Source organism: Leopardus geoffroyi, chromosome C2 (genome assembly GCF_018350155.1).
Source record: "Leopardus geoffroyi isolate Oge1 chromosome C2, O.geoffroyi_Oge1_pat1.0, whole genome shotgun sequence".
In the NCBI taxonomy this organism is placed as follows: domain Eukaryota; kingdom Metazoa; phylum Chordata; class Mammalia; order Carnivora; family Felidae; genus Leopardus; species Leopardus geoffroyi.
Genome location: NC_059333.1, coordinates 46,851,099 through 46,865,504, shown reverse-complemented (window position 1 = coordinate 46,865,504; position 14,406 = coordinate 46,851,099). Strand labels below are relative to the sequence as shown.

The 14,406-nt window shown below is 37.2% G+C and overlaps 1 protein-coding gene across 4 annotated transcripts in view; it reads left to right on the top strand.

The window, feature by feature from the left end:
• DCBLD2 (discoidin, CUB and LCCL domain containing 2) overlaps nucleotides 1–14,406 on the top strand; it is an 88,168-nt gene that overhangs the window by 35,092 nt on the left and 38,670 nt on the right. For 3 of the 4 annotated variants that reach the window (XM_045501747.1, XM_045501748.1, XM_045501749.1), the window contains exon 3: nucleotides 12,848–12,985. The exons of the other annotated variant lie outside the window; for it this stretch is intronic. In XM_045501747.1, coding sequence (XP_045357703.1) covers nucleotides 12,848–12,985 — 138 coding nt within the window. The remainder of the gene's footprint in view (nucleotides 1–12,847; nucleotides 12,986–14,406) is intronic. 4 annotated transcript variants of the gene reach the window in all.

Genomic DNA, 14,406 nt, shown 5'->3' with positions numbered 1-14,406 from the left:
GTCCATTTCCTTTGGAGCATACTTGGGAGTCCTTAGCCACTTTCTCCGCTGAGGCTTCCTCGTATCATACTGAGACTCAAGTTTCCTATGCATCCAAACCGTCTCCACACAGATGACCCACTTACATCTTGCATGTCTTCCCTTTGAGTTACATCCCTTCCTTCTCCCAAAAGGCAAGACCACAGTAGGTTCAACTAACATCCATCATCTCATATACCCCCTACCCTCACTCACCCCCTGTCTCTGGTGCCCATAAACCCGATATTATTTTCTGTGCATTTGGTGAGTTTTTTTAGATTACACATATAAGTGAGATCATAAAGTATTTGTCTTTCTCTGACTTAATTCACTTAGCATAATGCCTTTAAGGTCTATCAGTGTTATTGCAAATGGTAAGGTGTCCGCATGTTTTATGGCTGAATAATATTTGTTGTATAATATTTTGTTGTATGTATATGTATCCATCCATCCATCCATGGACACTTAAGTAGTTTCCTTATCTTGGGTATTGTAAATAATGCTGCTGTGAATGTCGGAGTACAGATATCTTTTTCAGTCAGTTTTTGCTTGCTTTGGATATATTACCAAAAGTAGAATTGCCAGATCTTATGGTGGTTGTATTTTTTTTTTTTTTTTTTTTTTTGAGAATCCTCTGTTCTGTTTTCTGTAGTGACTACTCATTTACATTCCCACAGTGCACAGGGTTCTCTCTTTTCTCCACATCCACACCAGCATTTGGTATCTCTTACCTTTTTGATGATGGCCATTCTAACGGACGAGATGATATTTCATTGTGGTTTTCATTTGTATTTCCCTAATGACTAGTGATGTTGGCATCTTTTCATGTACTTATTGGCCTTTCATGTATCTTCATTGGAGAAATGTCTGTTTAGGTCCTTTGCCCATTTTTTTATTGGGTTATTTTATTTATTTTGTTTTTTGCTTTGAGTTGTATAAGTTCTTTATATATTTTCGATACTAGCCCCTCACAAATACATGGTTTGCAAATATTTTTATTTCCCTTCCATAGGTGGTGTTTGCACTTTATTGATGGTTTCTTTTGCTGTATAGCTTTATTTTATTTTTTGAATTTACATCCAGATTTGTTAGCGTATAGTTCAAGAGTGATTTCAGAAGTAGATTCCTTACTGCCCCTTACCCATTTAGCCCATCCCCCCTCCCACTACCCCTTCCATAACCCTCTGTTTGTTCTCCATATTCATGAGTCTCTTATGTTTTGTTCTCCTCCATGTTTTTATATTATTTTTGCTTCCCTTCCCTTATGTTCATCTGTTCTGTGTCTTAAAGTCTTCATATGAGTGAGGTCATATGATATTTGTCTTTCCCTGACTAATTTCGTTTAGCATAATATCCTCTAGTTCCATCCACATAGTTGCAAATGGCAAGGTTTCATTCTTTTTGATTGCTGAGTAATACTCCACTGTGTGTGTGTGTGTGTGTGTGTGTGTGTGTGTGTGTGTGTGTGTGTGTATACACACACACATATACACCGTATCTTCTTTATCCGTTCATCCATTGATGGACGTTTGGGCTCTTTCCATAATTTGGCTATTGTTGATAGTGCTGCTATAAACATTGGGGTGCATGTGCCCCTTCAAAACAGCATACCTGTATCCCTTGGATAAATACCTAGTAGTGCAATTGCTGGGTCATAGGATAGTTCTATTGTTAATTTTTTGAGGAACCTCCATACTGTTTTCCAGAGTGGCTGCACCAGTTTGCATTCCCACCAGCAATGCAAAAGAGATCCTCTTTCTCCACATCCTTTCCAACATCTGTTGTCTGAATTGTTAATGTTAGCCATTCTGACAGATGTAAGGTGGTATCACATTGTGGTTTTGATTTGTATTTCCCTGATGATGAGTGATGTTGAGCATTTTTTCATGGGTCGGTTGGCAGTCTGGATGTCTTCATTGAAGAATTGTCTATTTCATGTCTTTTGCCCATTTCTTCACTGCATTACTTGGTTTTTGGGTGTCGAGTTTGATAAGTTCTTTATAGATTTTGGATACTAACCCTTTATCTGATATGTCATTTGCAAATATCTTCTTCCATTCCATCGCTTGCCTTTTAGTTTTGCTGATTATTTCCTTTGCTGTGCAGAAGCTTTTTATTTTTATGAGGTCCCAATAGTTCATTTTTGCTTTTGTTTCCCTTGCCTCTGGAGACGTGTTGAGTAAGAAGTTGCTGCAGCCAAGATCAAAGAGGTTTTTATCTGCTTTCTCTTCGAAGATTTTGATGGCTTCCTGTCTTATGTTTAGGTGTTTCATCCATTTTGAGTTTATTTTTGTGTATGGTGTAAGAAAGTGGTCCAAGTTCATTTTTCTGCATGTCTGTCCAGTTTTCCCAGCACCACTTGCTGAAGAGACTGTCTTTATTCCATTGGCTATGCTTTCCTGCTTTGTCAAAGATTAGTTTGCCATATGTTTGTGGGTCCATTTCTGGGTTCTCTATTCTGTTCCACTGATCTGAGTGTCTGTTTTTGTGCCATTGCTGTATAGCTTTTTAGTTTGATATATTCCTTCTTATTTATCTTTTATTGTGTTGCTGTGCTTTAGTTGTCATATTCAAAAAATCGTTACCAAGACCCATGTCAAGGAACTTTATTCCTATGTTTTCTTCTAGAGATTTCATGGTTTCAGGTTTTACATTTAAGTCTTTAATCCATTTTGAGTTAATATTTGTGAGTGGTATGAGATAGGAGTCCAATTTCATTCTTTTACGTGCAAATATCCAATTATCCCAACTTGCTAGGATTTTGATTGGGATCAGATTGAATCTTATAAAGTTGGCAAGAACTGACATCTTGACAAAATTTAGTCTCCCTATCCATGAACAGGAAACATCTCTCCATTTATTTCACTCTTGGAGTTTTGTAGTTTTCTTCATATAGATCTTACACATATTTTATTAGATTTATACCTAACTATTTCATTTTGGAGGCTGCTCATGTAAGATGTAAATTTTGTGTTTTTATTTCCAAATTCCCCTTGTTTATTGTTGATATATAAGAAAGCAATTGACTTTTGTCTATTAATCTTGTATTCTACAACCTTGTATAATCGTTTATTAGTTACAAGAGTTTTTTGTTCACTTCTTTTTGATTTACTACATAGATAATCATATCATCTGTGAACAAACACAATTTTATTTCTTCCTTTACAGTCTGTGTACTTTTTTACCCCTTGTCTTACTGTGTTAACTAATACTTCCAGTATGATGTTTGACAGGAGTGGCGAGAGGGGACATTCTTGCCTTGTTTCTGATCTTACTGGAAAAGCTTTGAATTTCTCACTGTCAAGTATGATGTTAGCTTAGGTTTTTGTAAGTATTCTTTTAAAAAAATTTTCTTTAACGTTTATTTATTTTTGAGAGACAGAGATATAGCATGAGTGGGGGAAGAACAGAGAGAGAGGGAAACACAGAACCTGAAGCAGGCTCCAGGCTCTGAGCTGTCAGCACAGAGCCGATGCGGCTCTAACCTACAAACTGTGAGGTCATGACCTGAGCTGAAGTCAGATGCTTAACCGACTGAGCCACCCAGGTGCCTCTGTAAATATTCTTTACTAACCTAAGGAAGTTCCCCTCTATTCCTAGTTCACTGAGAGTTTATATCATTAGTGGATGTTGGATTTTGTCAAACGCTTTTTCTGCATCTGCTGATTTGATCATGATACTTTTCTTTTGCATGCTGATGTGATAGATTTCATTAATTGATTTTAAAATGTTGAGCCTACCTTGCATACCTGAGATAAATCACACTTGATCATGGTGTATAATTCTTTTTAATACATTGTTGGATTTGATTTTTTAAATATTTTGTTAAGGATTTTTATGTGTATCCTGTGATAAATAACCTGGATGGCCTATTCCATGACCTGTAGTTTTCTTTTCATGTGATGGGTTTGATTTTGGTTTTATGGTAGTGCTAGCTTCATAGAACAAGTTAGAAAGTATTCCCTCTGCTTCTTTCCTTTGAAAGAGATTATAGAGAATTGGTATAATTTTTTTTCAAGGTTTATTTATTTTTGGGACAGAGAGAGACAGAGCACGAACGGGGGAGGGGCAGAGAGAGAGGGAGACACAGAATCGGAAACAGGCTCCAGGCTCTGAGCCATCAGCCCAGAGCCCGACGCGGGGCTCAAACTCACGGACCGCGAGATCATGACCTGGCTGAAGTCGGACGCTTAACCAACTGCGCCACCCAGGCGCCCCGGTATAATTTTTTTTTAAATGTTTGGTAACATGTATCAGTGAACACATTTGTGCCTGGTGCTTTGTCTTTTGAAAGTTCATTAATTATTGATTGAATTTCTTAAATAGATACAGGCCTATTCAGGTTATCAGTTTCTTCTTGCTAGTGTTTTGGCAAATTGTGTTTCAAGGAACCAGTTCATTTGATCTAGGTTATCAAATTTGTGGACATAGATTTTTTCATGCTATTCTTTTATTATCTTTTCATGACCATGGTGTCATTAGTGGTATTTGCACTTTTATTTCTAATATTAGTGTTGGGTCCTCTCTCTTTCTTAATTAGCCTTATTAGAGCCTTACTGACTTTTGTTTCAGAGAACCAGCTTTTGGCTTTTTAATTTTCTCTATTAATTTCCTGTTTTCAATTTCACTGGTTTCTGCTCTAATTCTTAAATCTTTTCTTCTTCTCACTTTGAAATTAATTTGTTTCTCTAGTTTCTTGAGGGTAATGATTTTTTAAACATTTTCATTTGTCTGGAGCATGAAATCTCTTTTTTTTTGTTTTAAGTTTAATTATTTAGAGAGAGAGCACAAGCGGTGGGGGGTGGGGGAGGGGAGCAGAGAAAGGGAGAGACAGAATCCCAAGCAGGCTCTGAACTGTCAGTGCAGAGGCCGATGTGGGGCTTGAACTTATGAAATGTGAGATCCTGACCTGAGCCAAAACCAAAAGTCAGATGCTTAACTGAGTGAGCCACCCAGGTGCCCCAAGGAGCATGAGTTTTTCTAAACTATAAACCAGTGTTTTTTAGGTCTTATGGTTATTAACATACTTGATTAACTTTTGTATTTAGAATTTTCTGTATATATCCATATAGTGTTGTTTGAAATTCTTCTCTTATTTATCCAGGAGAAACTTTTAGAGATGTTGGCTGAGTTTGAAAGCCATTTGCAGGACCTATAATTGGTAGCAGTTAAATGATTTATGTTAATTTAGGAGTGTCTTTGAATGGCCAAACTAAGAAGATGAAATTAAAGAATTAACTAGTATATTGCCCAGATTAGGAATGAATTTTTTCTTTCTTTCCCAGAGTATTTTGCTAAGTGCTTGCATTACTTGTGTGATGGATAAATCACATTCCTTAGGTGGGAATAAGAGGTGAAGGCAGGTGTTTGTCTAGTATATCTTGAACTCACTTGAGCACCTACAAAGTCCTTTTCTTCCTTTTTTTTAAAAACTGAGATTATCTGTTCTTTAGTACCTACTGCCTTTTGAGTTTTGCAGAAGAGTAGTTTTTTTTAAAGTTTAGTTTCCACCACATTTTGAATTTATTCACATTTCAGAGGACAAGGTAACCCCAATGATGAAGCAGGAGGTAAAGCTGCAGTGCTAACAGGAAATACTTGTACTATTCTGTCCACATTATCATGTTTTAGTATACATGATAAAATTTTTATAAAGACACCTCTGCATGTCGAACTCACAGACTGCGAGATCATGACCTGAGCCGAAGTTGGCCGCTTAACTGAATGAGCCACCCAGGCACCCCCATAATATTCTTTAAGTATGATCTTTTTCATTTTTACCTAAGAGTATCTGAAAAGTTACTATTTGTACTGAGGGCCTTGATCAGCCTTGTAATAAAATCACACATATATAGATTCTTAAGTGGCAAAGAACAGTTAGTGCTGATGAGCCCAGATGAAACTTGATCACATTTTCAAGTGTTAACTGACTGGTGTAGAGATCCTAGGTATGCAATTTCTCTTGCCTCTACCTGTTCCCATTTGGCCTTAAGATTTAATGTGGGGGCAGCCGGGTGGCTCAGTTAGTTGAGCGTCCTACTCTTGATTTCGGTTCAGGTCATGATCTCAGGGTCTTGGGATCAAGCCCCAAGTCAGGCTCCACACTGAGCATGGAGCCTCCTTGAGATTCTCCCTTTCCCGCTCCCGTTCCCTCTCCCTCTATAATTTCCTCTGCCCCTCTCTCAAATAAAAAATAAATTAAAAAAAAATGAAAAGATGTAATGTGATGGGCACCAGCTCTGCACACATTTGGCCTTGCTAACAAATTTTATAGGTTCTGATATTTTTAACATTTGACATAAGATGTGGAATAACATTTGTACTTTACTGCTTATAATATTAGGTCATTATTTGAAGATCTTTAGTATTTAAAAATAATATAGTATTTAATATTCTATTTACTAGTCTGTTTTTGAGTTATTTAGTATTGAAGTTTGAAGATCTAATCATCTTTTTGTATATGCAGATAATAACTTGTAGAACTTTTTGAGTGTCATTTTGCTTGAATGTTAAAAATATTGATGCTTTTGGGCGCCTCGGTGGCTCAGTTGGTTGAGCGTTGGACTTCGGCTCAGGTCATGATCTCGTGGTTCGTGTGTTGGAGTCCCACATCAGGCTCCCTGCTGTCAGCACTGAAACTGACAGCAGAGACTGCTTTGGATCCTGTGTCCTCCTCTCTCTCTGCCCCTCTCCTCTTGTGCTCTCTCTCAAAAATAAACATTAAAAAAATATTGCTAGCTTTATTTAAATTGCATGCCATATTTAGGAATAGAAAGTTTTTTTTTTCTCCCCCACAGTAGGTGTTTTTAAAGAAATAAAGGATGAACAAAGACTATATAGATAGATGCAGGTATAGATATAGATATTGAACACCCTATTACCTAAGGCCAAGTGTGTGTGTTAATGCACATGCACATTGAAGTTTGGTCTTTTGTAATGCTAAATAAATCAAGAAGTTAGAGAGTGAATGTTCTTGGCTTTCAAATTCAGGTTGTTTTTTTTTTAAACTTTGTAAATGTAGTATATTCCTTGTTATTTTTAGAGTAGTTCTTTTGGTTGTTGTTTCTTTGTTGGCACCTTTTTCGTAAAAGTTCTGTACAATGACCAGAGAGTCATACGGCCACTTTAAAACCAGTTGTGATAAGGTTGTGGATGTGGTTCACTGTAAGACATAATAGCAACTTTTCTGTGCCTCAAGGGGAAGAAATTTGTTGGAATGGCTTTTCTTTGTCAGTTTCTGTCAGGCTAATCTGACTGCAGAACAGAAAAATTGAATTTACCTTTCCAAGTTGAGGGGTAAAAATAATGTAAAACACAGTGATACATAGAATAAAATATGATTTCTGTCTCTGATATGCTACTCTGTTCAGATGTGGGCCTGAAATTATTCTTAGGTACAACTACTCTGTTCATCCTAAAAGTTGTTACAGAATTATCACATGTATAAGCTTATTTTATAAAAATAATTCAGAAGTTGTAAAGCTTTGGAGAATTATGTCTTGAAAGAAAAGTTCTATGTATAAAAGCTGTAGACAGTGTTAGTGGGGTTTTCGTTTTAACTGACAACTGTCAGTCTGGCTTTAGGGTTAAATTGTTCTCATTTTCTGAAAAAAAAATGAAATGTAGTACTTTTGTAGTACAAGTGTAGTACTTTTTCATTGACAGGGAAAAACAGTTGTAAAGAAGAACTCGTTTTAAAAAATACGGCTGAATTTCACAATTCTACTTGTATGTGATCTTTTGGAAAGTTAAAAATGGCTTTAGAGTGAAGTGGAAGGAGTAGGCTGTGCCTCTGCAGTTAATCTCAAAATGAAGGTGGTATAGATTTACATAATTCAGTTAAGGGTGAAAGCAGTGTTGCGAGATATTTAGGTGGCTTACGTCAGAAGACAAGCTGAAGCATTTACTAACTTAGTTAAGGAGTGAGGCTGTTGCTGGGATGCGGAAGGAAAAAGCGAAAGGGTGTTACTGCTGTGGGTGGGAAGGAGAGAGCAGCGACTGCCCCAGATCCCTCACAGGGGAGAAGATCGTGCTGTATTAAATGTTCCTCTCTGCAGCCCCCGGGAAGGTGTCAGCACCAGTAGTGGGGAGTAGCGTGCAGAAGAATAAGGTACGGGACAAGGCGGAGGACCCAGGCTCCGGACTGATTTCACCTCTGACGGACGAGTAGTGTTATTTTGAGCAATCCACTGATGTATTAGAGTTCAAGTTTTTTCAGGTGCTATATGGCCGCTTGGAATAAATCTTTGAAAGCCTCTTTCTGCTGTGTCTGATTTTGTGTACTTTTTTTTTTTTTGTATGAGACACCTGATGGTTTCTGACAATACAAATTGTTTCATTGTGTGTATTTCTTCTGAAAAACTTCATTACTGAGCTATAATTTACATACCATAAAATTCACCTATTTTAAATGCATGGTTTGATGAGTTTTAGTAAATTTATGTAGCTGTGCAACATCACTGAAGTCTAGATTTAGAAATTTCTGTCACACCAAAAAGTTCCCTTGTGCCCATTTGTAGTCCATTTCTACGTTACCCCCAGTCCCAGGTAGCCACTGATCTGCTACCTCTAATTTTTTTTTGTCTTTTCTAGAAATATAAATAGCTTTTGTATAGCATAATGGTTTTGAGGTTCATTAATGTTTTTGTGTGCATCATTAGTTTGTTCCTATCTTGGTGAGTTGTAGTTCTTTGTATGGATATATACCACATTTTTAATCCATTTATTAGTTGATGGACAATTAAGTTATTTTGTTTGGGGCAAATATGAGAAATACTGCTGTGACCATTTGCATAGTCTTTCTGTGGACATATGGTTGCTTTCTTCTTGGGTGGATAATAGAAGTGTACTTGCTGGATTATATATGTACATATGCTTATTTAACATCTTCAGAAACTGCCAAATTGTTGTCCAAAAATGGCTCTGCCATTTTACAGTTCTGCCATCAGCGTTTGAAGGTTCCAGTTTCTCCACATCCTCACCGATGTTTGGTATTGTCAGTCTTTTTGATTATTATTAGTCAGTCTTTTATTCCAATGGGGGTGCCGTGGTCTGTCATTGTAGCTTTAATATTCATTTCTCTGATGACTAGCTCTCTTGACCATCTTATGTGCCTATTTGCCATGTAGTAGGTCATCTTTATAGATTGGCTTTATAAATCTTTTGCCCATTTTACAAGATGAAATTGAGTTGTAAGAATTCTTTACACATTTCAGATAATAGTTATTGATCAGATTAATGTTTTGTAAACATTTTCTCCCAGTATGTATTTTGCCTTTAAATTTTCTTAATGGTATCTTTTCAAAAGGAAACATTTTAAATTTTGATAAAGTGCAAATTACTCATTTTTTCCTTTAATGGATTTCCCTTTTGGGGTTGGATCTAAGAAATCTTGGCCTAACCCGAAGTCACAAAGATTTCTCTTGTGTTTTCTTGTAAGTTTTATAAGTACAGCTCTTAGAATTAGGTCTGTGATCCATTTTGACTTGAAGTGAAGTTCTAAGTTCATTTGTTTTTGCATTTTGATATCCACCTGGTTTAATACACTTGTTGAGGGGCGCCTGGGTGGCGCAGTCGGTTAAGCGTCCGACTTCAGCCAGGTCACGATCTCGCGGTCCGTGAGTTCGAGCCCCGCGTCGGGCTCTGGGCTGATGGCTCAGAGCCTGGAGACTGTTTCCGATTCTGTGTCTCCCTCTCTCTCTGCCCCTCCCCTGTTCATGCTCTGTCTCTCTCTGTCCCAAAAATAAATAAACGTTGAAAAAAAAATTAAAAAAAAAATACACTTGTTGAAAGCATTGTCCTTTATCTACTGAGTTACCTTCACACCTTTGTCAGAAACCAGTTGACCACATATGTGGGCTTATTTCTGAACTCTTTTCTGTTCCATTGAAATACATAGAGATATAGGTATAGGTGTAGATATAGATACAAATAAAGATTTAGATATAGAAAGAGATTTGCTATTACAATGTATCACACTGTCTCGATTACTACAGTATTATAGTTTACTGTAGTATTATATAAGTTTAAAATCAGGTTATATTAGTCTTCCAACTTTTTCACTACATTGTTCTGCCTGGTCTATGTCCTTTGCATTTCCATATGCATTTTAGCCTTATTAATTTTTGAAAAAGGAAAATTCTATGGGAATGCAGGCTGGTTCAGCCACTCTGGAAAACAGTATGGAGGTTCCTCAAAAAACTAAAAATAGAACGACCCAGCAATTGCACTACTAAGCATTTATCCACGGGATACAGGTGTGCTGTTTTGAAGGGACATTGGCACCCCCATATTGATAGCAGCAGTATCAACAATAGCCAAAGTATGGAAAGAGCCCAAAGAGTCCATCGATGGATGAATGGATAAAGAAGATGTATATATATACAATGGAGTATTAATAGGCAATCAAAAAGAATGAAATCTTGCCATTTGCAACTATGTGGATGGAAGTGGAGGGTATTATGCTAAGCGAAAGTCAGAGAAAGACAAATATCATATGACTTCACTCATATGAGGACTTTAAGAGACAAAGCATATGAACATAAGGGAAGGGAAACAAAAATAATATAAAAACAGGGAGGGGGACAAAACAGAAGAGACTCATAAATATGAAGAACAAACAGAGGGTTATAGGAGGGGTTGTGTGTGGGGGGAATGGGCCAAATGGGTAAGCACTAAGGAATCTACTCCTGAAATCATTGTTGCACTATATGCTAACCAATTTGGATGTAAATTAAAAAAATAATAAAATTTAAAAAAAAATCTTTGCTTAATAAAACACATCAAAAAAAAAAAAAAAGGAAAAGGAAAACTCTAGTTTTGGTAGAGATTGATTGACTCAGTAGATCAGTGTTGGGAGAACTGACACCTTAACAACATTGAGTCTTCCAGTCCATGAACTTGGTCTGTCTCCCAGTTCGTTTAGCTTTCCTTTAAATTTTATCAGTGTTTTCTATTTTTTAGTGTATTGGTTTTGAATTTTTAACAAAAAAAATTATCCTTAAGTATTTTCATCTTTAGATGCTATTACAAAGTTTTTAAAATTTCATTTCAGATTATTTGTGACCAGTATGTGGAAATGTAATTGATTTTTGTATCCTGTGATATTGTTAAACTTTCTTACAAGTTCTGGTGGGCTTTTCTTGTTGATTCCTTGGGATATGTTACTCACAAAATCATGTGTAGTCCTTGAAAATGGTGTTTGTGGAAGCACACATTACTCTCGTTCTAGAATGATGTTGCCACAGCCCCAAATATTTTTGGAATGTTATTCTTTATTCAGAATCTTTTAGGTTAGCAAGCACATAAGAAAATGCATTTTTAGTAGTTGTTGGTGTATATCTTGCTCTAATTTTTTTCTTAACCTTTTATTAATCTGTACTGAGGATATGTTATTTTCATGTGTCTATTAGGTATTAAAGGATAAAAGTTGGCATTTAATTTTTTTTAATGTTTTTATTTTCATGAGAAAGAGAGAAACAACATCACTACCTGAGATGAAGTCAGACGTATAACTAACTGAGCCACCCAGGCACCCCTAAAAGTTGGCATTTAGATATAAATATTTGAAGTTCAAGGGAAAAACTCTGGGAAGAAGTGTAAATGTGAATTGTCAGAGCATAGTTAAAGCTGTAGGACTGGGCATGATCACCTCAAGGGATTGACTAGAACTTCAGTAATCTTGGAAGAGAAATTTAGGGAGTCTGAAAAAGTTTAAGGGTGCCCTAAGCCCAGGAATCTAGGGGCACTCTGGGGAGTATGTTAAGAATATTACTGATTGGGGCGCCTGGGTGGCTCAGTCGGTTGAGCGTCCGACTTCAGCTCAGGTCATGATCTCACAGTCTGTGAGTTTGAGCCCCGCATCGGGCTCTGTGCTGATGGCTCAGAGCTTGGAGCCTGCTTCCGATTCTGTGTCTCCCTCTCTCTCTGCCCCTTCCCTGCTCATGCTCTGTCTCTCTCTGTCTCAAAAATAAATAAAAACATTAAGAAAAAAATTAAAAAAAAAAAAAGAATATTACTGATTGACTGTTACTGTGTTTATGAGCCACCTGCCTGCATGAAGTGCTTTAAGTTAATTTTAATTCCTCACTACTAATTTTTTTATGATTTTTATTATTTTGAGAGAGAGAGAGACAGTGTGAGTTGGGGAGGGGCAGACAGAGAAGGAGACACAGAATCCGAAGCAGGCTCCAGGCTCTGAGCTGTCAGCACACAGCCCTGTGTGGGGCTCGAACTCAGAGACCGTGAAATCATGACCTGAACTGAAGTCAGAAGTTGGGCGCTTACCCAACTGAGCTACCCTGGTGCCCCTCTTCACTACTATTTTAAATTTTTTTTTTTTCAACGTTTATTTATTTTTTTGGGGACAGAGAGAGACAGAGCATGAACGGGGGAGGGGCAGAGAGAGAGGGAGACACAGAATCGGAAACAGTCTCCAGGCTCTGAGCCATCGGCCCAGAGCCCGACGCGGGGCTCGAACTCACGGACCGCGAGATCGTGACCTGGCTGAAGTCGGACGCTTAACCGACTGCGCCACCCAGGTGCCCCTCTTCACTACTATTTTAAAGAGTAATGTCTTTCACAAGAAATTGAACCTTTGTAAGATCACTGATGCCTGTACCATTTTTTTTCTTTTGAATTACTTAGTTATTACTTGACATATTTTCATTTTTTCTTTCTTCAGAGTGATGTGATTTTAAATCACTAAACATCCTAGTCATTTTCTATTTAATGTCCGGTTTGGTATATTATATTGATGTTCTTACCTATGTTGTAAATATTATCGACTTTATAAGAGTCATACCAAATCTCTTTTTTTCCTTATTCCTAGGCAAATACTGTGGTCTTGGGTTGCAGATGAACCATTCAATTGAGTCAAAAAGCAATGAAATTACAGTGCTGTTCATGAGTGGAATCCATGTTTCTGGACGAGGATTTTTGGCCTCATATTCAGTTATAGATAAACAAGGTAATTTTCAACTTTATACCATGACTTCCATATTTTACAATTTCTGAAAACAAGAATGAAATATTTCTTTTAGTACTTGTTATCTGAGATTAGAATAGAGTAGAAAGACTGAACTTAAAAACAGATTAATTTTACAAATAAAATTAGGTTAGTTTCAGAATTCTAAAAATTAAAAATATACTAACATTTATGTTAATTCTGTATACTTCCCTTTCCATAGTAGAGGAAATACTGATTTTTCACATTTATAGGATTAGAACACAAATGACCTAACTTTTGAAAAATCTGTCAGTTATTGAAATGTATGATATAAATTTAAAGCTTTGTTATCTACAGTTTACCATTTCATAGTACTGTATTAAAGACTACATTACCATTCTTCTCAAAAGCATAGATTCTCATACCACCAGGAGTATGCTGGGGCGTGCTGAGATGCTACAAAATAAACCTGAGATATTTTTCTGGATGGTTAATGTTTATAATCTAAAGGGGGAAAAATTAAAACCAAGACTATTAGATGGGATAGAATGCAAAGTATACTTGAATTTCTAAGGTAAAATCCAAGACTTGAACAAAATCTCCCATGAGTTTTGGCTTCTGTGGCATGTATTTGTTTCCTCTGCTATTAGGGTCACTGTGGTAAGAAAGTTCTAAGAACTGCTACCAATGCAAAGATATGTCAAACAAATCAATCATTTAAATTTAAAAACTAGATGATTATTTTGATATTCAACAATGATTTAACTAAGTTGATAATTAAAAGTTTTTAAAAAGCTGTTACTTCAGGGTTCCTGAGTGGCTCCGTCCGTTGAGCATCTGACTTCGGCTCAGGTCGTGATCTCACAGTTTGTGGGTAGGAGTCCTGCGTCAGGCTCTCTACTATCAGCACAGAGCCTGCTTTGGATCCTCTGTCTCTTTCCCTCTCTCCCCCTCTCCCCCTCCCTCTCTCTCCCTCTCCCTCTCCTTCTCTCTCTCCCTCTCTCTCCTTCTCTCCCTCCCTCCCTCTCTCCCTACCCCTCCCTCTCTCTCCCTCTCTCTCTACCCGCTCCCTCTCTCTCCCCCTCCCTCTCTCTCTCTTTCTCTCTCTCTCTCTCTCAAAAATGATAAACATTAAAAAAAAAAAAAAAGCTGTTACCTAATATTGTGTAAATGGGAAAATCGAGAAGCTCCTAGGTGTGAGGGTGTTGGGCAATGGGAATGACTGAGGGCAGTGCAAGCTCTTCCCTTCTCAGCTCTGGTGGGATGAGATAAACACTATAGGTCTCATTAAAAGTGTCATTTGGAATGTGAGAGAGAAGGCCTCTTTTCTGGGAAGAAAGGTCTACTTTTTCCCCATTTCTAAGCTATGGCAGAAGGTGGGAAGCTAATAAAACTCTTCTAAGAGAGTGAGAAAGAAAACTCATTTGGATGGAATAATGAAA